Source organism: Equus quagga, chromosome 7 (genome assembly GCF_021613505.1).
Source record: "Equus quagga isolate Etosha38 chromosome 7, UCLA_HA_Equagga_1.0, whole genome shotgun sequence".
Classification (NCBI taxonomy): domain Eukaryota; kingdom Metazoa; phylum Chordata; class Mammalia; order Perissodactyla; family Equidae; genus Equus; species Equus quagga.
The window spans coordinates 35,611,772-35,636,367 of record NC_060273.1 but is presented as its reverse complement, the minus strand read 5'-3'; the positions used below and the strand labels follow the sequence as shown (position 1 = coordinate 35,636,367).

The 24,596-nt window shown below is 43.1% G+C and overlaps 1 protein-coding gene across 1 annotated transcript in view; it reads right to left on the bottom strand.

The window, feature by feature from the left end:
- The window catches only part of ARPC1A (actin related protein 2/3 complex subunit 1A), a 28,185-nt gene extending 4,205 nt beyond the window's left edge, over positions 1 to 23,980 (bottom strand). The window contains exons 1-8 of the mRNA XM_046666872.1: positions 23,823 to 23,980; positions 18,964 to 19,056; positions 14,331 to 14,435; positions 7,631 to 7,853; positions 5,523 to 5,630; positions 2,964 to 3,176; positions 841 to 916; positions 424 to 617 (exon numbers count right to left, since the gene is read on the bottom strand). Of these exons, the coding sequence (XP_046522828.1) occupies positions 424 to 617; positions 841 to 916; positions 2,964 to 3,176; positions 5,523 to 5,630; positions 7,631 to 7,853; positions 14,331 to 14,435; positions 18,964 to 19,027 (983 nt within the window). The 5' untranslated portion in view covers positions 19,028 to 19,056; positions 23,823 to 23,980. The remainder of the gene's footprint in view (positions 1 to 423; positions 618 to 840; positions 917 to 2,963; positions 3,177 to 5,522; positions 5,631 to 7,630; positions 7,854 to 14,330; positions 14,436 to 18,963; positions 19,057 to 23,822) is intronic.
- Positions 23,981 to 24,596: the final 616 nt, after the last annotated feature.

Genomic DNA, 24,596 nt, shown 5'->3' with positions numbered 1-24,596 from the left:
GAGAACTTAACCACTCGGCCACGGGGCCAGCCCCTCAATCACGTTTTTGAGGAGGCAAAGCCGGGGAAGAGGCTGTAGGCCAGCCCAGCTCACAAGTTCGCAGTAGGATCTGCGCTCCTCACGAGCGACACCTTGTACCACCTGGACCTTGAAGGACAGAACGACTAGGTGGGGGTGGTTCGCTCTCTCACAAGCTGAAAGTAAGAACCTGCAGTTGGGAAGCTACAGACTTCTCGCTGCTCTCGTTCCTGAAGGGATGTCTGGGGTAGTTCACAGAACTTTCATGGGAGCCAATCAAGAAAGAGACAGGAAGAAGGGCAGCCTGGTTACCGAAACATCTGTCTACAGATGGGCGCTGGCTACAGGCGGCGTCCAGGGAGTCAGACCCAGCCCAGGGGGCCCCGGGGGCTGGGGGGCACCTACGTGATGCTGTTCTGGTGCAGCGTCTCCAAGGCTGTATTGCGGTCCTCAGTGGTGGCCCTCTTGTCCATGTTGCGGAAGCGCTCCATGGCAGACATGTTGCGCTGGATGCTCTGTTTTGGAATGTCTAGCTTGGAGACGAAGGTCAAGCAGCCACGGTCATCGTAGTTAAAGAGCATTGGGCAGCAGTCATGGCCCTGCAACAAGACATCAGTCAGCCCCTGGAGGGCACGCGGCCCACCCAGCAAGCCCACAGCAGAACGTTCCCCACCACAAGCACGTCTGACTATTAAAGGCCAGCCGGCTCTTCTAAAAGGCTGCTCTACTTTGTATTCGGGCACAGTCACAGAGCACGCATTGTTCCTGTTCTGGAGAATTAAACACGGTGCACTACAAGGAAAAATGAAGAGAAATACTTACAGCAGCTACAACGCTATTCTCCGAGACAAATGATACACTCAGGAGGGGCAGGAACTCCGTCTTTAGAGTGGAGACCCTGAACACAAGAACACTTGTTAAACCGAGATGAAACGGACCACGCAGCTTCTTTACCCACACAGAAGACGACAAAGGCCCCATTCTCACAGGGGCTTCGGCAGTACAAACACACACTATGTTTAAAACGAGCCCCAAGGCCCAGACTTTCAGGAACCTCCAGCGGGAGACGGCCCTGAGACAACCTACAGAAACGGAGGCCTTCGGCTCTCTCTGGCCGGTGCTCCACTCCCTTCGGAGCCCCCCTCCTCAACTCACGACAAACTGGTCCCCAGCAAGCCCTTGCTTTTCCTGTCTCTGACTTTGCTCCCACACCCCTTCAGCCACACGCCGTCTCAGCTCCTCTCGCTCATCCAACGTGCACCCTAGTCTTTGAAGCTCAGCTCTAATTCATCGCCTCCACGAAGCTTTCCTGGACCACTCCAGCCTAAAGTGGCTTCTCCTTTCTCTGACCTCCTGGAGTTCTTACTGTCACTGGCACTCAGGATTGAACATCTTAGTCTGCCATCCTCTCCTCACCTGCGCTCACTGTGGGCCCCAGAGGGCTGGGACCACAAATATTTATGGGAGCCTATTCTTCTCCTCCACCAGGCAGTGGGTTATGAGCTGGGGTTACCACTGAACAAGCAGCAGTCTTAGCCAGCCAGGGGCTCACATGCAAAGAGGCTGGGTTTGTGTTTACAAATACACGTATACTCAGTAGTCATCTGCTCCAGCGCCTGGCCAAGAGGTTACAAAGATATGGCAGGCAAACACATCTGCTGATGAATTAGGACCATATACCTTCATATTAAAGATGATGCATTTTGAAAACTAACTATGTCTCAGAAGACTGGCCCTCCACCCGCCTTGCCCCTTGCCAATACTCCTGGTATTAGATTAAGGTCCTAACACCTCATCGTAAGGCCTTACTGTGGCACATGCGGCTCTTACTAGATGAAATATTTATGTTTGAGGAGAAGAGTGGAGAATGTAATCTGACTTGCAGGACTGGAAAATCCAAATAAATCAATATGAGGATAGACAGGGGCTTGTAAAAAGCACACACTAAGAGCTTATTATGCATTACAACAAATCATAAATAAATCAAATTACGGTATCAAAACATTAAGAATGACAAAAAGCAAACTACTCCACAAAATGTACAGCACAATCCCACGTGTGCTAAAAATATATATATATATATGTGTGTGTGTGCCCATATATGTATAAAAATTTCCTGGAAGACTACACCATTTATAATGGGGGGAGGATGTTTTAAAAAAACAAAGTTTAAAAAAAAATTCAATCCAGTTCAGAAAAAATTACCCTCTCTGAAATGTCACTGCACAGTAGAGTCAGTCACCTGATGTGACCAGTTCTCGGCAAACAGGTCGACAAGTCAGGAAAGCTTTAAAGGTGGGTTCCCTTTAGCTGCCAGTGGAAAGGATTCACCAGCAAAGAACACAGACTCACAAGAGGAAGAGGGTTCCAACCACCTCCTCTCTCCCTCCAGCACGGGAGGAGCAAGTACGAGTTGTGAGGGCTGACAAGATGCCCACGCTCTCCTTAAGGCTGAGCAGGCACCTCACTCACGACTGAGTCATCGCAATTCGAGTTCTTCCGGCACACACCAGAGGAGCTGGCATCAAGGGTTTGAGTATTACTGAATGAAATTCCAAATTAATGGAGTCATTGTTCACGGACTACACAGAGTAAGAACATTTCTTCTATCTAACTTGAGGCTGGTGGATGACATCTACGTGTTGTAAGGAATTCACAGCAGCGGACTAAACTGGCCATTTGCAGAAACTCTTATCAAACCAGGAGGGTCCTTCAGAGGACTCACTCTCAGTACTCCCATTAAGGAGTGTTTATGGAAGTGAGACCTAACTCTTTAAAATTTCCCCAGATGGACAATCTAAGTGTGTTTGTGACTTTAAAGGCTGCCTGGCAGTTCTGGGATGGCCTTTCACGCTCACACCCTGCACTTCCACCCAGGGAAGAAGAGTCTCCGGCCAGCTGCTGAGAGATCCCAGTCCGAAACTCAAACAAAGGCAAATACTCACTGGACGCTTTTGGAGGCATCAGCAACGGACACGGTGCTGTCGTGGCTGACCCAGGCCAGGCGGCTCCCACTGGCGGAAAAGCTGACCCCGTGCACCCAGCCACCAGTGCCACTGCCACCAAACTCTGACATCAGCTGACCAAAAGGCATCTTGCTGCCCCAGGGGGTACTGGCTGGCTTTTCATCTACTTCTTTAATGTAGGCAGAAAACACTCTGCGGTTTAAGGGGCAGGGAGAGAAGGAAAAAGTAAATAAAAATATACGTATATAGAAATAGGCCACAGGTAGCTGCTGTAAGGTATCCCAAAACGCAAAGAGATTGACTCATAAAAAGCAAAACACGAAGGACAAGTTCAGACGCATAAACTTCTTAAGACACAGAATGGTTCTAAGGGCTGCCTGCAGGCCACCCCAGGTTTGGCAAATCCATACTCAACGAGCAGACATTCACAGAGCGCCGATGATGTGTCAGGCACTGCTGTGACGTGCGGTTCTAGAAGCAACGAACACAAAAGCCCTTCCCTCCTGGTGTGCACATTCTAGGGGAGGGTCTGGGTGTCCCCACTCTTCCCTGGCCCACGACAGACTCTGCTAAATGAGCACAGCGTTTAGGAGAGAGTAAACCATTCGCCCCCCCGACAATAAACCAATGGTATTAATCCATTTAAAGATGGACAGGGACCTCCAAAGAGAAAGTGAAGGGAGGTCAGCGAGAGAGGGGGCAGGCTCTCCCTGGTGCTGTCAGAAGGAGAGCTGGCCTCAGCTCTCAGGGCCACTGTCCAGCCTTTGTGGCAGGTATAGTCGGAGATGAAGGAGGGGCCTTTACAGCCTCGTGTCATTAGTCTCTCTAATTCCATGAAGCTGTATGTGAGGATGTTTTGACCAAAAGATAGGAAGCAGAAGTGATAAAAAAAAAAACCAGCTGGGAATCTATTCTTTTAGTCCCTTTTGCCCTCCAATGCTATTTTTACTTTGTACAGCTTCTCTTCGAAAACTTCTGAACCCAAAGACTCGCTAAATGACCTGGGATATTTCCCCCCAAAATGACAATGGTGGCAGCAGCTCTGAAGAGGCAGGGCACTGGAGAGACTAACGGCACAGTGAGCTGTCTGTCAGTTAGGTGACGTGACCTCAGAATCTGTGTTTTCGATCACCACCACGATGGCTACTGCTTTAGCCATGAGAGGCCAGGAAAGAACAGAGGGCTCTCAGCTGCCAACTCGAGAGTGTGAATGGAACAGACCCGGACCCACGGGACCACAAGTCAAAGCAGTCTACGTGGAAATCAACATTAACAAAAGAATTGCAACCTATTTTCACAACCAGATTTTTAGACACAGCCTGATAATCCAGGTGGTATGGATCAGTACCACTTAGTCCTCCTTCTAAGGGAGCGAGAATGACTGCGGATAACACATCACAAACAACGAAACTCCTGAATATGAAACAAATCTAGGGAATGTCTATGTATCTTTACTGTTGCATTGGTTGTTACTGAGAAGAACCAATCTTTTTCTAAAAAGTGCCTTGACACTACTATACCTCCACTCTCACACATATCTTAAAAAAAAAAAATCAACCCAAAACACAAAAAATCCTCAGATGTTTTTGGATATAAAGCACTATCCAGGTTTTTTGGAAATTCTCCACATAATCTACTAAAGAAAGATGTGTCCCATCTCCCAACCCACCACGCAGTCAACATCAAGTAACATTTACTTGCTTTTTTTTTGGCTAAGGGAAAAAAAGCCTTCTTGATAAAGAACAACTTTAAGAAGCAAATTACACGGTATGATCCTTAAAGCTCTGAGCAAAGTGGCTGTGTTTCTTCTAGCCTCATGCTAATGACAAATAAAAAGCTTTAAGTGGAAAGGAACAGTACAATAAGAGCTCAGCAGTGCACTGTTCAGCTATGTGTTGTTAATCTTAGTTTCGCTCTGGAATTTGCCGAGTCTGCTGCCTGGGTCACGAAATGACAATACTGTAGTTGGGGCTGAGGTGGGAGAACACTATACTTTCTTTCTTTTGTTTTTTTTGAGGACGATTAGCCCTGAGCTAACATCTGCCGCCAATCCTCCTCTTTTTGCTGAGGAGGACTGGCCCTGAGCTAACATCCGTGCCCATCTTCTTCTACTTTATATGTGGGACGCCTGCCACAGCATGGCTTGATGAGCGGTTCGTAGGTCTGCACTCAGGATCTGACCCTGAGAAGCCTGGGCCCCCAAAGTGGCACGTGCGAACTTAATTAACCGTTGTGCCACTGGGCCAGCCCGAGAACACTATCCTTTCACTCCCAACCATGGACGTTCTGCCTGAGGAAAACTTCCGGGGGCCCGCCCTTGCATCTCCCTCCTACCGCACCTCCGAGTCCATTTCTTTCTACCTCAGTGATTTATGCACCTGCTTTAGCTCCTTTTCTAGATCACAAGCTCCTTTCATCTCAGAGTCCCTCACGGTGTCTAGCACAGTACCTTGCAAAGAAAAGGAACTTTAAAAATGTTTGTTGAAAGATGAACAACAAACAGCTCGAGTCTGCCTGCCAATTCTCATTTGTTCCCACCTGCATTTGAAATCACAGGATCCTGCTGCCAGCAAGACATTGTTGGGATGCCAATCCAAGCTGAGGACCGTGGAGCGAATTGGCTTTTTAATGTGCTTGCTTACCCACCTACAAAAGGAGAAAACCCATTTTAGTCTACCCACACATCAAGCAACAGTCCCCAAATGACCCAAGAATGTGTGTCAGGTGAAGACATCCAGACACGGTTTGTGGCTACCAGGCCTCCTGCCAGGGAGAAGATGCCTTTCTAAAGGAAGAGAGGAAGGAGAGCCACAAAGGGTCCCTGAAAGACAGGCTTTGACTCTCCCACGAGGGCAGCTGGTTCCGAACTTTCCCCGCTACCAGGGGACCCTCATTAGTAAGTATATTCATGGATTAACTCTGGTACTGCCCCATGGAGTTTCAGCTTATGTGTGACTTTAACCGCTGAAACAAAAATTGAGGTTTGAAATTACTTGAATTTGCATTACAAATATTCAGTGATTTGTTACTTCTTTTTGGGTTAAGTTCAGGTTGTAAGATAGCTAAGTCTCCGTGAAGCTGCAAATTCTTTTTTCATCAATTTTTTTTCACCGAGAACTTAGCAGAACCTCTTGTTAGGGACTGGCCTCTAGGCAGGTCTCTGCTCCACTCCAAAGTTTACTTCCGTCTAACGTCAGTCATTATTCTGGCTGAACTAACTAAATTTCTGCCCCTGAACTGCTGCTTAAAAACCAGACACGTTCTGCTGTTCAAAAGTTGAGGGACTTAATGTCAAGCCAGATGCCTTTCCTTGAATGCTAAATTATTACTCTTCTATAGAATCTTTTTCTTAAGAACTTATCTGAAAAATTTCATTGTGAAAAGCAGACAATATTATAACTTGTTTTATAATGCAGTCATTTAAAACTAAAGGCTTTTCAGACGTTGTTTTAAAGTATGCGCATCGTACCAATGAGAAACTCCCCTGAACATACAGCTTGTTCAAAAGACAGTACCTTGTACTACAGTAAAGCCCAATTTACCTATATTTGAGACCATGTTTCAACGAATAAAAATCTGAACAATTGCTAAGGTTGAAGCTTACCTAGGAAGAAAAGTTGCTTCTCATCTATTCCTAACAGCAAGACTCCAAGTGATTTTTAGCAGGCAACATTCTGATAGCCTTATTTATTCTATGCATGCTTGAAAGAAAAATGCATATCTTAAATTCATAAATCAATCTTGTTGCAAATTCAGAGACTTTTGTTTCACAGAATCAAAATTTCTGCAGTTTTACTAAATTACAAAATGCAATATGATAATCTCTTCCTTTCACTATTTTAGCAGAAAGCAAACAGTAACACCAACACAAAGAGTAATGTGTACTCTGCTATTTTTAGTGCAAATACAAACACTGCCCGTTTCATACTGAATGACAGCTCTATGTTGAAAGGTATTTCCCACCCTTTCTGAATGCATGCCAGGTAGAGCAGAGTCATTTTCTTATCAAAGCAAGCAGGAAGGAGTAGTTCAACTACATTATGCATAAAAACAAATCTCTGTATTTTGACTGGCTCAGCTACTCGTGATTTATAAAAAAAAAAAAAGTACAACAGTCTGATTATATTTCCAAGATTCTGGTCAGTTTATACTTCAGTGGTTTAAACAAGTAAAATAATTATCTCAAGACAGATTTGCTTAGCAAACAAACTTTAAAGAAAGGAGAACACTGTTATCTGTAAGAATCCTAGTTGATAGTTAAAGAGAGAAAAAAAAATGTTCCTCAGGGCACCAAGAATCTTTGAGTTTAGAATTTATCTATCAGAGGGAGAAAACAGCAATTTGGACAGTACAGCGTGAGAAGAGCAGCAGTATCTTAACAACAAACAAGTAAGGAGATCAGTACATGGAAGCCACAGCATGACATTAACATGAGAAAGAGGTGGGATTTGACTTAAGGTGCACCTAAGAAGGAAAAATGCTCAATCAGAGAAAATGGAGAATTTCAGAGGGGAAAAAAGGTCCAGCTGAGGAAAAACCTGAAGTTATATTTAAGGCTTCACCTAGTGCCTCAAGACACCAACGACACAGCGGTCTAAACGTACAGTTCTATAGAAAGAAATAAAAAATATTCAGATGTTGCTCACCAGTCATTTTCAGACTCGAAGTAACAAACAGAAATGAGCCGCGCTCCACTTCCTACAGCAAATTTGTTCTCTAGCGGGGACCACTTGACAAACGTGGCTGCACGATTAATTCGCAGGATCACCAGGGTTGGCTTCCAGACACCATCTTTCTGACTCCAGACATAGGCATTGCGGTCTGCCCCGCAAGTGACAATGCGGTCGCTCTTGGGAGCCCAGTCGATGCCTGTAATAGGTAAGACATGGTGTCATCTGCTTTGCTTGGCCAATGACACTGACATGGCACAGGCAGGTGGGTACTGGCAAGGCGGCGCCAGATATGGGCCTGGTACCTTCCTCCCTGCCCCATCCTTCCCCCATCTATGGTCCTGGTCACCACCTCACACACAAAAGCAAGGATGTTTCTCTGCAAAGTTCCCGTAACTCAGGATCCTCTATGAGGCCAGGTAGAACAGAGCTATGTTATAATGCAGTTTTATAATTGCAGAGGTTACAAAACTAAACACGGCATTCTTTCTACCCACTCACAGGTTTCTGAAGATATCTGGCCTGAAGATCCATTATCTTTTTCTTCTCTATTAGAATTTTTTGTTTTGGTCTGAAAGTAACTTCATTCATTAATACCAGTCATTAATAGACTCATTCCATGATATTAACTGAAAGTCTGCTATATGGCATCCAAATAAAAACAACATACAGTGTAAATAAAAATAATCTTCAATACATAGAGGGGAAAATATAAATTGAGATTCATTATATATTCTTCTAAAGGTCACTGTCATTTAAACGAACCTAAACACCTTTTCGATATGATGTAGGTTCTATCAAAGAGTCCTTGAGCATCTTTGCACCTCAACAGGAAGAGACCTAAATTTGCATCTGAATGTAAGGCTTATTTATTTATTTTTTTTTAAGATTTTATTTTTTTCCTTTTTCTCCCCAAAGCCCCCCGGTACATAGTTGTATATTCTTCGTTGTGGGTCCTTCTAGTTGTGGCATGTGGGACGCTGCCTCAGCGTGGTTTGATGAGCAGTGCCATGTCCGTGCCCAGGATTCGAACCAACGAAACACTGGGCCGCCTGCAGCTGAGCGTGTGAACTCAACCAATCAGCCACGGGGCCAGCCCCAGGCTTATTTTTCTTATTTGACCAGACTTTTACTTATTTGACACCTCTGTGAAGGATCCCAAAGTCAAGGTCAGTTTGTTATACACCTAGGGTAAAATTTGTTATGACTGAGTCATTTTATAGTTATTGATGAGATATTTTCTGCAATTTCACAATGAAAGTATAGAAGTACTACTACTAAGTTTTTATTACAAATATCCCCCTAAAAAGTAATAATTAGCATTCTTAATATTTGTATGGAAAAAGTAAAGTGAACATAAATTCAGAGTCTCCAGTCATAAGGCACAGTGACTTTATAGTATGAAGAGTTATTCATTCATTCACCTACATGAACAGTCCGCTCAATTTTTTTTTTTTTTTTTTTTTTACTACGGAAGACTCGCCCTGAGGTAACATCTGTCACCAATCTTCCTCTATTTTGTATGTGGGTCATTGCCACAGCTGGGCTGCTAATGAGTTGGTATAAATCTGCACCTGGGAACCGAATCTGGGCCCAGAAAGCAGAGAGTGCTAAACTTAACCACTAGACCAGCAGGCTGGCCCCTGCCCCTGTTCTTTATCTCCACATACTTTCCTCCCCCAAAATGATATTATCCCGCTTTTTATAAATTAGTAGTGGTTATACTTTATTTTAGAACATTGATCTTCTCATAATAATTTCCCAAAACACCCCACTGTTGAATAGTTTGTTAGTTTCCAATCATTTGTTAAAACAGATAAAATTGGAATAAACATTCAGGCACATACATTTTTGCTCTGGTTAAATTATCTATGATAAATTCCCAGAAGTGTGATGCAAAATATTCTTATTTTTATGACTAACTTGGTTACAAACTTCTTGAAAAGAGGAAGCAAGTATTTGAAACTACTGTGGTGGGCAGACCCTAGGGTCGTCCCCATGATCCCATCTGCTGGCACCCATGCCTTTGTGTGACCCCATCCCTTGGGGTGACCCCGCCCCTTTGGGTGTGGGCAGGACTTGTGACTCACTTCTAACCAATGGAATGCTGGAAAGTGATGAGATGTGGGTGATTAGTGTACAAGATTACTACATCAGAGTGCAGAGCCCCGCCTGCTAGAGATTCTCACGCCCTTTCTCCATTGCTGGCTCTGACGAAGCAAATCGCCACAAATCTTACAACTGCAAGGAAGTGAATTCTACCACCAACAACCTGAGGAAGCTTGGAGGCAGATCCTTCTCTGGCCGAGCCTCTGATGAGAACCCTCCTCTGGCTGACACCTACATTTCTAACAGCTTGGGAGACCCTAAGCAGAGGTCCCAGATAAGCTATGTCCAGACTCTTGACCCACAGAAACTGTGAGATAATAAATGTGCTTTAATTTAAGCTGCTAAGTTTGTAGTATTTGTTACACAGCAACAGAAAACTAACGTATCCTCTAACATCCAGAACACTGCCTTGTAAAGAGAAAGCTCAGTGATTTTGTAAAGATTCTGACAATCTCAAATTTCACCCTTTATTCCAAATGACCATCACTCTAATTAAACACATATATGTTTTACAAAAATTTGTGAGGTGCTTATTAAGCATGAGGTGCTTAAAAAAAACAAAATCAGGGGCTCGCCCAGTGGCGTAGTGGTTAAGTTCGTGCACTCCGCTTTGGTGGCCCAGGGTTCGCAGGTTTGGGCCTTGGGTGAGGACATACATACCACTCACTACACGCTGTAGTGGTGTCCCACATACAAAACAGAGGAAGACTGGCACAGATGTTAGCTCACAGACAATCTTCCTCACCAAAAAAGTAAATAAATAACAATCAATAGCTCCTTACTCTCTAAGAAATATGCAAGGAACTGCCTTCTGCTTGGTTTTATAGTTCTAAGCTTACTTCTATAGCTACATCTTTCACTTGAATATGGGAGTTGTAAACCACAGTTAGAGCCTCAAACGATTTTAGATGACATTAACCTAAAACTTTTTTAAAAAGACACACTTGTTAAAAAACCTTCAGTGAGAGGCAAATATTCTTTTTTTCAGTTTTTCTGCCATCAGATGACTTTAAAGGAAAAGGAGGGGAATCGAGCATCTATCCTATCTTTCCTGTACTAATTATGTCTCAGGGTAACCCAGCAGTAATGAAGGTAATTGACTCTTTTATAAATGTATTCCCGCTAACAGAGAAGAAATAGTAGATTTAGAATATCACCATGTTGCAGCCACTACTAAATGAAAGGAGACGGCACCAATCATCGACAGATGCTAACATCACAGAAAGAAAGACGACGAGACATTCTGTGCCTCCTTCATGAAAGAACCACCCACCACCTAACTTCAACTAGCAATTAGAGGAAACACAGAGGGCAGAGGAATACGTAAAGCACCATGGGCTCGCAGTCAGTAAAATCCGGGCTCTGGAAAACAAAGGACTTGATTTCTCAATTTTCTCAACAAATAAATTGCAAAGGCTTAAAAGAGGGAAGAAAGGGAACCTATAAACAAAAGAAAACAAAAAGATTTAAGAGAGAGATCAATCACAACCACGTGTGTACCTTGGTAGGATCCCAATTAGAAGAGACTAGAGTATTCGTTTTTACTGAAGAGTCCTCATCTTTTAGAGATACCAACTCAAACATGAAATGATGCATCTGGGATGTGCTTTAAAATAGAACAGCAAGAGGGAAGGTGAGTTGAAAAGGACAGGACTGTCTGTGAGTTGATAACTGTTGAATCTGGGTGATGGGTACATAGGGGCGCATTACACTATTCTGTTTTTGTCATCTGTTTAAAACTGTCCACAGTAAAATGTTTTTTTCAAAAGAGACAGTGATCAAACATTTAACACAAAAGAATAAACTTACAGAAAACAACACCAGAACTCTGCTATCCCTTTGATGTTTGCAATACTCTTTTTCTCTGTAGTACTGATTGATTAGTCTTTTCTTCTAGAAAGCTTCAGAAGATAGTTTTTTTCCTGTAGTTACTATCCTTCTGAGAAAATATGTTTGATCCTTGGTCTCCTGCCACAGAGTTATATTTAGATTTTTCCAACAACAGTTTTTTCAGATCTAAAAAAAATGTCATTTGAGCATTTGGACAGAAAACAGGCCCAAGTTCAAAGGATTCCAAAAGAGAAGCAGGGGAGAAAAAGGACATAACTAAATATTTCACTTTTTGTTTTTTTTTGCTATTTCTTTGGTCTTTCATCTTAGCCCTTTGTCATTTACAAGTATTTCCTAATGCTAAAATTCCCATTTAAAATATGAGCATTCTTATTTTTAGGCCACAAAGCCACTGGCAAAGGGACTTCAAGAAAATAGGCCAAAACTAATAGAAATAAGGTCATGGGAAAGCAATAGTGACAAAAATAGAAATTATGTTTTTGGTGCTGGTTCGGTAATCCAGTCAGTCGGCTCCCAGCACTCACTAGCATCACATACAAATCACCAGTCAAAGCCAGAAGGGATGGTCCTGGGTTTTCGCTGGGGCGCAGAAGGTCAAAACATGCGCAGTTTTTCTCTGTTTTGGGGGAAGGATATCTTTAAGTTAATCAGAATGTTAGGGGATTAGAGGCAAAATTCCAGGGTCCTAATTAAACAAACAATCCCTATCAGTCCCTTTGCTGCCCACTTAAGTGCAAATGTCATTGAGAGGAGAGGGGAAACTCAAGACTGCAGTGAGAAATGCGTAACTGAAAAGCTACAGAGAACCAGCTTTAATGTGCTTGGCCAAACTGTTGAAAGCAAGCAGTTGAGTCAAGTCTGCCAGAAAACAGGATGAGAAAACTCTACTAGGAAGGATCAAAGAACAAGACTTCTTTCTGAACAAAGCAGTAAGTGAACATGTGCTTTTTAAAAATAGCCAGACATGACTTAAGAACAAAGCCATACATTCTTTGGAAATTTGGATCAGAATTTGGTTTACTAAATTCTGAAAACCACTGCAAAAATTCTCCGTTTTTACCTCTGACTCCTCCTCCTCCTTTATTTGACACTTGCTTCATAAAACTTAGCGCTGCTGTGCTTGCCCCCTCTATCCATCTACTCACTGATACTTTTTGTCAAAGATGAAAGTTAATGTACACTCAGGAATCTGCCACAGAGCCAATGCTTTAAGATCCCGTCTTCTACAAGTCAACAAGAAAAAGACAAAAACTCAATAGAAAAATGGTCAGGAGTTATGAACAGTAAAGTCACAAAAAAGAAATCAGATGGCATATAAACATCTGAAAATATACTCAACCTTCCTATTAATCAGGAAAACGCAACTTATAGAGACACCATCTTTCACTCATTAGACAGTGCGACCATATCGAGTACGCACGGGATGTGAGAAAGTAAGCACTCTTACACAGGCAATCCGATGATGCCTCGCAAAGGTGAAGAGGGACAGACCCCTGTGCTGTGACAACTCTGCCACAGACAAACATTCACACGTGAACAAGGAGATCTGCAGAGGGACGCTTGACTTAGCACTTGAATGTAATAAGGAAAAACTGGAAACAACCTAAATGCCCTTCAGTGGAGGAAAGAGTGAATAAATGAGGTCTGAAATGCTAAACAGCGGTTAAAAGGAATAAACTTGATCTAGATACACAAACATAGATAGAGCGCAGAAACAACGTGGAATGCCAAAGCAAGCTGCAAGAGATGCACAATACGATGCCATTTATGTAACATTTAAAAATACTAGCCAATACAGTAGTGCTAAAGATTGCTTACGAATGTATAGACAGGTAGGAAAAAGTATTAAAAATGGATTGGGACAATGTCATACCAAATTACAGACTGCAGGAGAGGAATGGGATTGGTGGCAAGAGGGGACTCTACCATTATCTGGAATAATATTCCTTATTAGTAAGTCTTTCTTTCCTAAGTTTTCCGGCACAGGTAAAGATAGTTAATTCTGCGTGGTGGGAATATTGACGTGCGTTATATTACCGTTTGCTCTTTTCAGTATTTTGGAATGTCTTCCTTGCCCCAAAAACAACATGCAGGAAACTTGTGGAAGACACTGCGTTCCCTCAGCACCTGGGAACGCAGTCTGGCTTACATTTTCACACAGCTGCCACGCTGTCTAGTTTTCGCTTTCACGTCTCATCTCCTAATTTAAGCTCTTCAGTCCTCAGAGTAGGGTCAGCGCTTTTCATGACACTAGCAGAGTGCCGTGCACCAGTGGGGCTAAAGGAAGCACTTACAAATTGAGATCACTATTATGACGTTTCCTCAAATTTTCTAAAGAAAACTCAGTCAGTGCTGCACAACTTTTGTTTTTGAGGAAGATTAGCCCTGAGCTAACTACTGCCAATCCTCCTCTTTTTGCTGAGGAAGACCAGCCCTGAGCTAACATCCATGCCCATCTTCCTCCACCATATACAAGGGACGCCTACCACAGCATGCCTTTTTGCAAAACGGTGCCATGTCCGCACCCAGGATCCGAACCAGCGAACCCTGGGCCGCCGAGAAGCAGAACGTGCGAACTTAACTGCTGTGCCACCGGGCCGGCCCAATGCTGCACAACTTTAAACATTATGGCAGACTTACTGTGTCGAGCTCTTTGTTTAAACAGAAGAGTGCACATGTGTCAGTACAACAGAAGCTCACGGTGGTCTCCCCTTACCTGTGATGTGTCCGTTGTGCTCCTTGAGTTCATGAGCTTTCACCCACTGGCTCCCGTTCTTCTTATAGATGTGCACTTCGTGATTATTGGGGCTAAGGGCAATCTCTGAAGGAGAAAGTCAACAGTGAACATCTGAACTTGAAACTGTCACCAAAAAAGGGGATATGTTACAGCTGGCATTTTAAAAACAGACTCAAGGAAGGAATAGGAAAGCTGTTTCCAAAAAAGCATTCCCAATATCTACCCCTGAAGAATTCCTTCCATTATTTTTACCTATTTGGACTCCATATTTTTATTATTTAGTTATTTTTTAAAAAATATTTTATTTTTCCTTTTTCTCCCAAAGCCCCCTGGTACATAGTTGTGTCTTTTTAGTTGTGGGTTCTTCTAGCTGTGGCACATGGGATGCCGCCTCAGTGTGGCTTGATAAGCAGTCCCGCGTCCGCGCCCAGGATTCCAACAGGCAAAATCCTGGGCCCCAGAAGCGGAGTGCACAAACTTAACCACTCGGCCACGGGGCCGGGCCCTGGACTTCATATTTTTGAATGTTTTGTAGAAAAACTAAATTTAAAAATTCATTTTATCAGAGACATATACAACTGTCACTTAAAGATTCTAACCAGCAAGAAATAACAATGTTACTATACTTAGCTGACACAATTTTAGCCCATAGCAAAGATATTCAACATTTTAGTTCACCTGTACAACAGTATTAGCGATAAATATTTAATTTCTGTTAGACTTTCTGAAACGCTGAAAATAGCATATAAGCTTTCATGGACTCAGGTTGGAACCACTAGTTTATTAAAAAAGCTTGATTCTGCTAATAAATTATATTTAAGTTTTCCTTTAGAACAAAACCAATATAAATCACAAAATAAAATTGTTTTCAAGAGAAATCTCTTGGACAAATCTGAAATATTAAAACTATATATAATGGATTTTTTTGAACTTACATTGATTTTTTTTTCTAGTTTTAAAAAAACAGTGATTTCTTAAAATTAAAATTGGGATCTATGACCCAAACTTTAGGTCAGTCATTTAACGTTCCCCCATCTATTATATATCACCTTTTCTCCCCTCCTTAGGGAAGCTTTATCTGTTTTACAGATGAAACTGTGGAACTAGATAATTATCTAGTGCTAAAATCCTAAGACTTTAGGTGCTTTTCTGGAAACTAGTTATATATTTCTCTAAATTTCTAAGATGTATATAGGGATTTCAAAAGCTAAACCCAAATTATAACCTGGAAAATGTTACAGATTTCAAATTATATGTGGCATAACAAAAAATCTGACTATATTGAGTTTATCAAGTAGTTTAAATGTGGACAATGATAACTTGGATTTCTTTTTTTTTTAAGATTTTATTTTTCCTTTTTCTCCCCAAAGCCCCCCAGTATATAGCTGTATATTTTTAGTTGTGGGTCCTTCTGATTGTGGCATGTGGGATGCCGCCTCAGCATGGTTTGATGAGTAGTGCCGTGTGTGCGCCCAGGATCCGAACTGGGAAAACCCTGGGCCACTGAAGTGGAGCGTACAAACCCAACCATTCGGCCATGGGGCCAGCCCTGGATTTCTATTAAAAATAACTGGAAATACTCCAAAAACCTATTGTTAGATGGAAAAATGGAGACAGAAGATACAGGAAACTCAGCTACGAAACTCTGAGAGACAACCACAAAACAGAAGCTCTAGATTCACTATCCTGCCAAGTTACGTATTTTCAAATACCCAAGACAGGGGCTCATATATAGGTCTTCACTTCATCCAACAATAACCTGGAGTGTACTGTTTATATACCAAAGATTTATTTAAAAATGAGTGAATTATGTCTGAACTGCTTTAAAAAAGATAGTGAATCTACAGATTCAAAGCAATCCATATCAAAATCCTACTGGTTTCTTTGCAGAAATTAATAAGTTGATCCTAAAATTCATGTAGGAATGCAAAGGACCCAGAAGAGCCAAAACAAGCATGAGAAAGAACTACAAAGTTCTCACACTCCCAATTTCAAAACGTACAGAGCTACAGTAATCAACAGTGTGGTCCTGGCACTAGGATAAACATAAAGATCAATGGAATAGAATTGAAAGTCCAATAAAACTCCACATTGACAGTCAACTGATTATTGACAAGGGTGCCAAGATAATTCAACAGGGAGAGAATAGTATTCAACAAATGATACTGGGACAACAGATATTCACATGCAAAAGGATGAAGCTGGGCCCCTACCTCACACCATATACAAAATTAACACAATGGATCCAAGACCTAAATATAAGAGCTAAAAGTATGACTCTTCTAAGGAAATATAGGTATACATCTTTGTGACCCTGAATTAGGCAATGGTTTCTTTATCTAAGAAAAGATAAAGCAAAAAAAGAAAAAAAAGATAAAATTCAACTTCTCCAAAATTAAAATCTGTTGTGCTTCAAAAGACACCATCAAGAAAACGAAAAGACAACCCACAGAATGGAAAAAGATTTTATAAATCATATATCTGACAAGTGACTTGTATCCAGAATATATAAAGAACTCTTATAACTCAACAATAAAAAGACAAACAACCCAATTTAAAAAATGGGCAAAGGATCTGAATAGACATTTCTCCAAAGAAGACAGACAAATAGACAATAAGCACATGAAAAGATCTTCCACATCATTAATCATCTGGGAAATACAAACCAAAACTAAAAATAGACACTACTTTATACGCACTAGGATATAGTGGGTATAGGGCTATTATTAAACAGACAGACAATAACAAGTGTTGACAAGGATGTGGAGAAGTACTAGAACCCTCACATACTGCTGGTGAGAATGTAAAATGGTGTGGCCACTTTGGAAAACAGTGTGGTAGTTCCTCAAAATGTTCAACACGGTTACCATATGACCCAGCAATTCAACTCCTACCTATGTACTCAAGAGAATCAAAAACATATGTCCACATGAAAACTTATATGTGAATGTTCATAGCAGCATTATGCACAATAGCCATAAAGTGGAAACAACCCAAATGTCCACTATCTGATGAATAAACAAAATGTGGTGTGTATATACAATATTATTCAACCATAAAAAGGGATAAAGTACTAACACATGTTACAATATGGATGAACCCTAAAACATGCTCAGTGAAAGAGGCCAGAAGCAAAAAGCCTCATAGGTATCGTATGATTCCATTTAGACAAAATGTCCAGAATAAGCAAATCCATGGAGATAGAAAGTAGATTAGTAGCTGCCCAGGACTGGAAGTTTTGAGGAAAATTGGGAGTGACTACTAATGAGTATAGAGGGTTCCTTTTGAGTAATGAAAATATTCAAACTACATAGTGGTGATTGTTGCATAACTGAACATTCTAACCACCACTGACTTGTATAATTTAAAAAGGTGAATTTTACGTTATGTGAATTATATCTCAATACAGCTGTTATTTAAAAAAAGATAATGAATATAATTTAACTTTTTAAAATAACGCATGGGCATGATACTACACTTCTGTCTCTGTTTTTAGATTTTTTTTTGCTTCCTCCTTGTCATATTATCTGACGTTTTGCTTGCTGTACTGTACCTATTTTTCTTTTTTAAAGATTTCATTTTTTCCTTTTTCTCCCAAAGCCCCCCAGTACATAGTTGTGTATTTTCAGTTGTGGGTCCTTCTAGTTGTGGCATGTGGGATGCCGCCTCAATGTGGCCTGACGAGTGGTGTCATGTTGGCGCCCAGGATTCAAACTGGTGAAACCCTGGGCTGCCGCAGCGGAGCACAGGAACTTACCCACTGGGCCTTGGGGCCAGCCCCCTTGTGCCTATTTCTGAGAGTCTTCTCCACCCTTTTCTAGTTTGCTGGAGCTGGAAAACTAGAAACTTAAGCTTATTATAAATAACATAGTAAATACTAGTTCAGGGGCCGCCCCGTGGCCGAGTAGTTAAGTTCGTGCACTCCGCTTCAGCGGCCCAGGGTTTCAGCGGCCCAGGGTTTCACCGGCTCAGATCCTGGGCGTGGACATCGCACTGCTCATCAGGCCATGCTGAGGTGGCGTCCCACCTAGCACAGCCAGAGGCACTGACAATTACAATATACAACCACGTACCTGGGAGTTTTGGGAGAAGAAGAAAGAAGAAGAAAAAAAAAAGATTGGCAACAGTTGTTAGCTCAAGTGCCAATCTTAAAAAAAAAAAATTACTAGCTCATACTGCTCTCGGTACCTCCGGAGTAAACCATATGTCTCTGTCAACAGGTTATTTCTAGGTCCTAGCATTCTTAGTAAGTGCTGGATGAGTGTGATGTTATTGTGAAACCACCCCAGACACTGGGTTCTTAGGACAATGACAGATCTCTCTGATACAAACTGTCCTCCAAGAGGTACTGTGGAAAAAGACGTGGACAGAGTGCCAGAAGCCTTGGGTGTTAGCAACTGGCTCTGACATCATCTTGGTGTAACCAGTGGAAAGTCCTTCCAGTGATCGAGGCCTCAGTTTGTCTAGCTGTAAACCAAAGGACTGACTGAGTTCCCTTCTAAGTCTACGTCTTTTTCACATGTGACACTGAAATGCGCGATCCCTAAAGGTCCCTAAATCTCAAAGTATCCAAGGTACCAAAATAAAGGAGCAAAGTTAACAGTGTACTTACGGGTGCGATCCCTGTTCCAGGCATGACAGGTGATCGGCTCTAGTAAAAACTGATGCAGGGACATTATTCTTAGTGTTTTCAAAGGACAGAAAGCTGCAAGGAGCAACAGAAAAAAGCATTTAAAATGGCAAGCAACCACTATTTAAGTTGTCTGAGGAATCCTGAAATGTTTGGGGATAAACAAAAACATTATTGTCCCATTAAAAAAGAATCAATTTCAATGTTAAAACTTAATCATTTAAATACAACTATCATTGTAACCACCAAGGTATAATTTATTCTGTCAAGGCTCATCAAGGGACACTAAAACGATGGGTTAAAGATTGTTGGGGTAAAGGATATTCACACAGCCTCAAATTATCATCCCACAGATTACGTACTAATTACAATGGGAAAAACGTGCCTTTCCAATAAAAAACTACGTCTCCACCTCAACCAAGTGATCGAACTCAGTATTATAAATAGTGGAACAATCTAATCTGATGGGCCTCTGAGGGGAAGCAACACGAAGTGCACGTGATCACTTATAAATAGTGAGCACATGATTAATCCTCCAGACCAGAACACTTTTAAGAGAACAAAAAGGGGCGCTATTAATAATCACGCTGTGACAATAGGTCATAAGACTACCCGGGAGAAACCTGGTAATATGGCCAAGCTACCTACGAAGTATTTATGCCAAACGTATTTACTCTAAATCTAATCAACATCCAGACCTAATTTCCAGTTTACAGGAAATAAAGGGTGGAATTAGTTAAATAACACAAGGGGAAATAAACTAGTTAAAACCAGAACGTGTCCCATTCTATACAACAATTGGCCTAGACTATTCAAAAAAGGCAAATGGAGCTGGGGGGACTGTTCTAGATCGAAAGAGCTATGAAAACCAAATCTGATCAATGAAGCTTGATTGGAATCGACATTTTTAAAATAGCCATAAAAGATGTACTGTGTACAATAGGTAAAAGTTAAATTTGGACTACCTACTACATGACAGTAAGGAATTATTTTCAATTTCTTAACTATGGCAGTTGTTTGCTGTTAGGTAGGAGAATGTCCTAGCACTTAGGACATAAATATGATGAAGTGTTTAGGGGTGAAGTGTCATCATGTCTTCTGTAACTTATTTTCAATCTTTTGGAACAAGCAGATAGAGAGTAAATGTGGCAAAATGTTAACAACTGGTGCATCTAGGCAGAATATGCAGATGTTTGTTGTATCACTCTTTAAACTTTGTATCGTAACTAAATGAAAAGCAGGAATCTGTGAAACATCATTAAATTAAAAATCATATAAAATTCTCTGTCTCAGCCAAACCTAGATCCATTGAAGAAGCAATCACTACCTGAAATAGGAGACATTTTTTCAAAAAAGCAGCCAGCCTCCCCTGCTCCTCCGCCCCCCCTTTTACCATTTCTAAGAGGGGCTCTACCAACACTCTGAAATTTCAATACACTTAAGCACAAGTCACATTAACCTAGGGTGGAGACTGAAACGTGAGACAGGAGTCCTGATGCAAGCAGGAAACGAATGGAAGGGCCACCAGAAAGTTGGGAACCAGTTCAGCAGACAAAGCAGAAATCAATCTCAACGGAAAGCAAAAGAAATGTCTCTGCTAATTGTCGTAAAGGAACCCAAAGGTCAAAAGAGATAAGTGCACCCTTAAATAAAACATCTGATATCTGCAACTAGCAGAGAAATGTCAGTGTTTCACATTCTATTCTAAGAGTGAAGATACTTACGTCATTAATTTTTTACTTTTACATGTTCCAGAACGCAAATTGCAACTCAAAAATAAAGAAAAGACCTCTAATTGGAAATTTAAAAAATGTTTTACAGGAATTTAAATGAGACTGCTTAATTTGTTTTTTAAAAAATAAACTTCCAGGGGGCCGGCCTGGTGGCCCAGCAGTTAAGTTCACACGTTCTGCTTCAGTGGCCCGGGCGTTCGCTGGTTCGGATCCCGTATGCGCATCTATGCACCGCCTGTCAAGCCATGCTGTGGCAGGCGTCCCACATATAAAAAAAGTAGAGGAAGTTGGGCACAGATGTTATCTCAGGGCCAGTCTTCCTCAGTAAAAAGAGGAGGACTGGCAGCAGATGTTAGCTTAGGGCTAATATTCCTCAGAAAAAAAGGAACTTCCAGATGCTCACTGCATAATCCTCTTTATCTCTGATTTCAGATGCTTACCTCCTACAACAGGTTTTACTCATAGTTACTCAACAAAACATGTGTCACAGATATCTCCCTAATTAAAAGCAATTTAGTTCGAAAAACACATTTTATAGGCTCATTTGCAAAGTGAAACAAAATTAGCCTGCAAATTAATAATGTAATGTGAATATCTACATGCCATCAAAGCACACATTTCATGAGCTGCGGACAAAGGCTTTTGCATTTTTAGCTCAGTTTTATAAGCAATGCAGCAAAGCCTTCAAAAGAGGTAAATATTTACACAACGGCATAATTACTTCTAAAACTGCCTTTCTAATTTCGTTATGTCATTCAAGTTCCATATTTGGACAAAGACTCAGACCTATACTTGTTCTATAATCATGCGGCTATTTTGAGTCTGTGGGCCAAAACAACACTCACGTTAGTCAAATTTATAAGGCACCCAGTAAACACAGCCTGTATTCATCAAACTCAGTGAAAGCAGAAGTATAATAGCAGCTTAAATCCTGCACCAAGAAAAGATGTCTTCTGTCATGGAGGGTGATAATTATAAGTTCTAAGCTGTGACTAATATTTAAGTGAAATCTGAAAACCTCTGTCTTAATGAGGGGTAGAGAAGACAAAAACGGACAGACAAAAAGGTGGTGACGTTAAATTTAACAAGCTTCTATTGATGAACTTTTATTGTCCAGCACTGACAGAGAGAACGATTTATAGCACAGTATGATCCCAGGAAGACGCCCGCCCCCAACTCCTTTCTTTACCTGTCACTTTGAGTACAGTCATTCTGATGTTTGGCGAGCTGTGGGCTCTGAAGCCAGGGGGACCTGGGTATGAAACCTGACTTGGACACATACTACCTATGAGACTCTCGGCAGGTCACTCAATCTCTCTAAATCTCATTTTTTCATCTGTAAAACGGACCTACCACTGACATCCCGAGGCTGTTGGCGGGAGGATTAAATGAGATAACAGTGAAAGCATGTAGCACAAAGCCTAGCCCCAAACAGATGCTCTGTAAGTTAGTGCTCTTTCTTCCTTTGACCCAAGGCTTCTGAACTATCCCCAGAAGCACACACCAGTTGGTATCCTCCGAACATGGAAACATCTACATATGCTTTAAATTCTTGGCCCTGGTGCTGGCAGGTATTTGTACAGTGGGAATTCCAGTTCCCTGCTCAGGGTCAGTTTTCAAGACTGTGATTCACCCAGTTTCTAATTGCTCTCATTACACAACCAGTACCAGGTGCTCCAACAAGGTCACCACACCCTCCACCACGTCCAGAGACAGATTCCAACTCCAGGCGCCAGCCTCACCAGCAGACCATCTTAAACTTCTTTATGCAGAATTTGTCTCAGCCTAGGATTAGCTAACTAGATCAAAATCCTGCCACTCTCCCTCCAAGCAGGAGTTTTCATTTTCCAAGATGATCCCTTCCTTTAATGGTGATGTCAACAGAGTCACCTTGGTAGGAAGCAGCCATAGGGCAAAAACACCTTCCTGACTGTTGGATTGTCCTTTGTTTTTCTTTTCTTTTTTTTAAGATACCCGAAGAACCCAGGGCCTAGGTCAAAACAAAAGGGCAGATAAAACTGACAAATGAGGTCAGAAGTAGGATAATTCAGGTCATTTAGGCAACGAGTGGAGGTAGAAAAAAGTAGGTTAGCCTTTCCTTCAGGTTCCAAAACTGCAGTATGAGAACAGATGGCTTTATAATCAAAGATCTAAGCAGTGTACAGTAAGTACCGGGTGGGAGCCAGAAACACAAATAAATCTGACACTTTTCTGGTCCTCGAAGTCTGGGGGAAGGGGTGTAGGAGAGGAAGGGAAGAGAGAATAGATGTAGGATGCTCAGAAGCAGTAATAATAGCTAACACTGATTGAGCACCTTCTCCGGGCCAGGAACTCTTCTAAGCAATTTATGCAAACAAACTCACTCGATCCTCAGAAAAGCCCTAAAAATCTTCTTTCTTTAGATGAGGAAGCAGGGACTCGGAAAAGCAATCTTCCCAGGGTCCCCCAACCGAGTGGCGGTGCCGGGACTGTAGTGGGGCAGTCCCACGGGAGGGTGGGAACGCGCAAGTGCCATCTAAGAGGTTCCATACAGACAAGGAGCGAGGAGGAGCGAGGATGTGCCATTCTAGCTCAAGGGAAGGAGGCCTCGGAGCGGGGGAATCTTAAAGAACTCCGGGAAGGGTTTTTCTCGAGTTCGGGAGGGTCCCCCAGCAGCTGAAGGCTTGAGGGCTGCCCTAGACATCCCACGCGCGACGACTGCGTGCAGGGACCTATTCTAGATGCTAAAGAGAGAAATGAACGGGCCCTCGTGACGCTCGATCGGGGGAGGGGCTCCCATTCACCACAATTCCGCAAATTGTGATGAACGCCCACAAGAGGTGCAAACAGGGCAATGGAAGCGCAGGAGGATTCGTTAGTTCTGGCAGTGAAGGAGGCTTGGAGCTCGCAGATCTTGGGAGATGCGATCTCTCAAGGGGATCCCAGGGGTTCGGCGGGCCCCACGGAGAACAGGCATCCCCGCCCCCTCAGGAGGCCGGGCAGGGAGACCCGGCCCGCCCCTCGGCCTCGAGCCCCGCGGCCTACGCCCCCGCCTCCCCGCCCCCGCGGAGGCCAGTCCGGGGCCGCAGACGCCGACAGAGCCAGAAGCTCGCCCCAGTTGCCCCTTACCTGGGGTCGGGGCAGTCCGGACGGGCTCGGAGCGGAGAATTCGCGGACTCTGGTCAGTCGACGCGAACAGGCTCCGGCGGGCGCGGGCGGAGGACCGAGGCCCAGAGGGAGCGGCTGACAGATCCCGGAAATGGCCAGGGCGCCTGCGCAGCGCGGCCGCGCGGGCGGTCTGCGCACGCGCACAGCTCGGGCGCGCGGCCCGGGTCCCGGGCGGGGGTTGGCGTGGGGAGGGTCGGGTCGCGGAGTGCCTGAAGCGGCGTCACAAAACGGCTGGAGAATGGTGACGAGAGGGCGTCACCTCGAAAGAGCTGTTCCTCGAAAGAGCGTCTCCGTTCCTCGGAAGAGCTCTTCAGACTCGCGGCCGGAAGTGTGGAACCTTGGCGCTTTCACGAGTGCTGTTGTCAGGAAATGAATGACTGAGAATTGGGGCCTTTCGAGCCACATGGAGCCGACGAACGACTGCGTGCTTCTCCCCGCAGAGAGCCCCCGTCAGAGGCAGTCCCCCTCTGTGGAAAGCCCTCTCCGAGGAACCTTCTCGACCTTTCCTCAGTCAGATCACTTGTACCCTGCTCCCAAGATGGCGCCACAGGACAGAGGAATTGGGGGAATCTAGCAACTCCCCCCAAACACGTGCAGACAGAGCTTGCTGTGCCCATGTGGCTTCTAGAGATGCTCTGAACCCCACTTTCAGCCACACCCGCCGCCCTTGAACCTGTAGGAATTCTGGAGCAGCACCCCTGCCCTTGCGGCCACTGCGGATGGAACTGTGTGGTT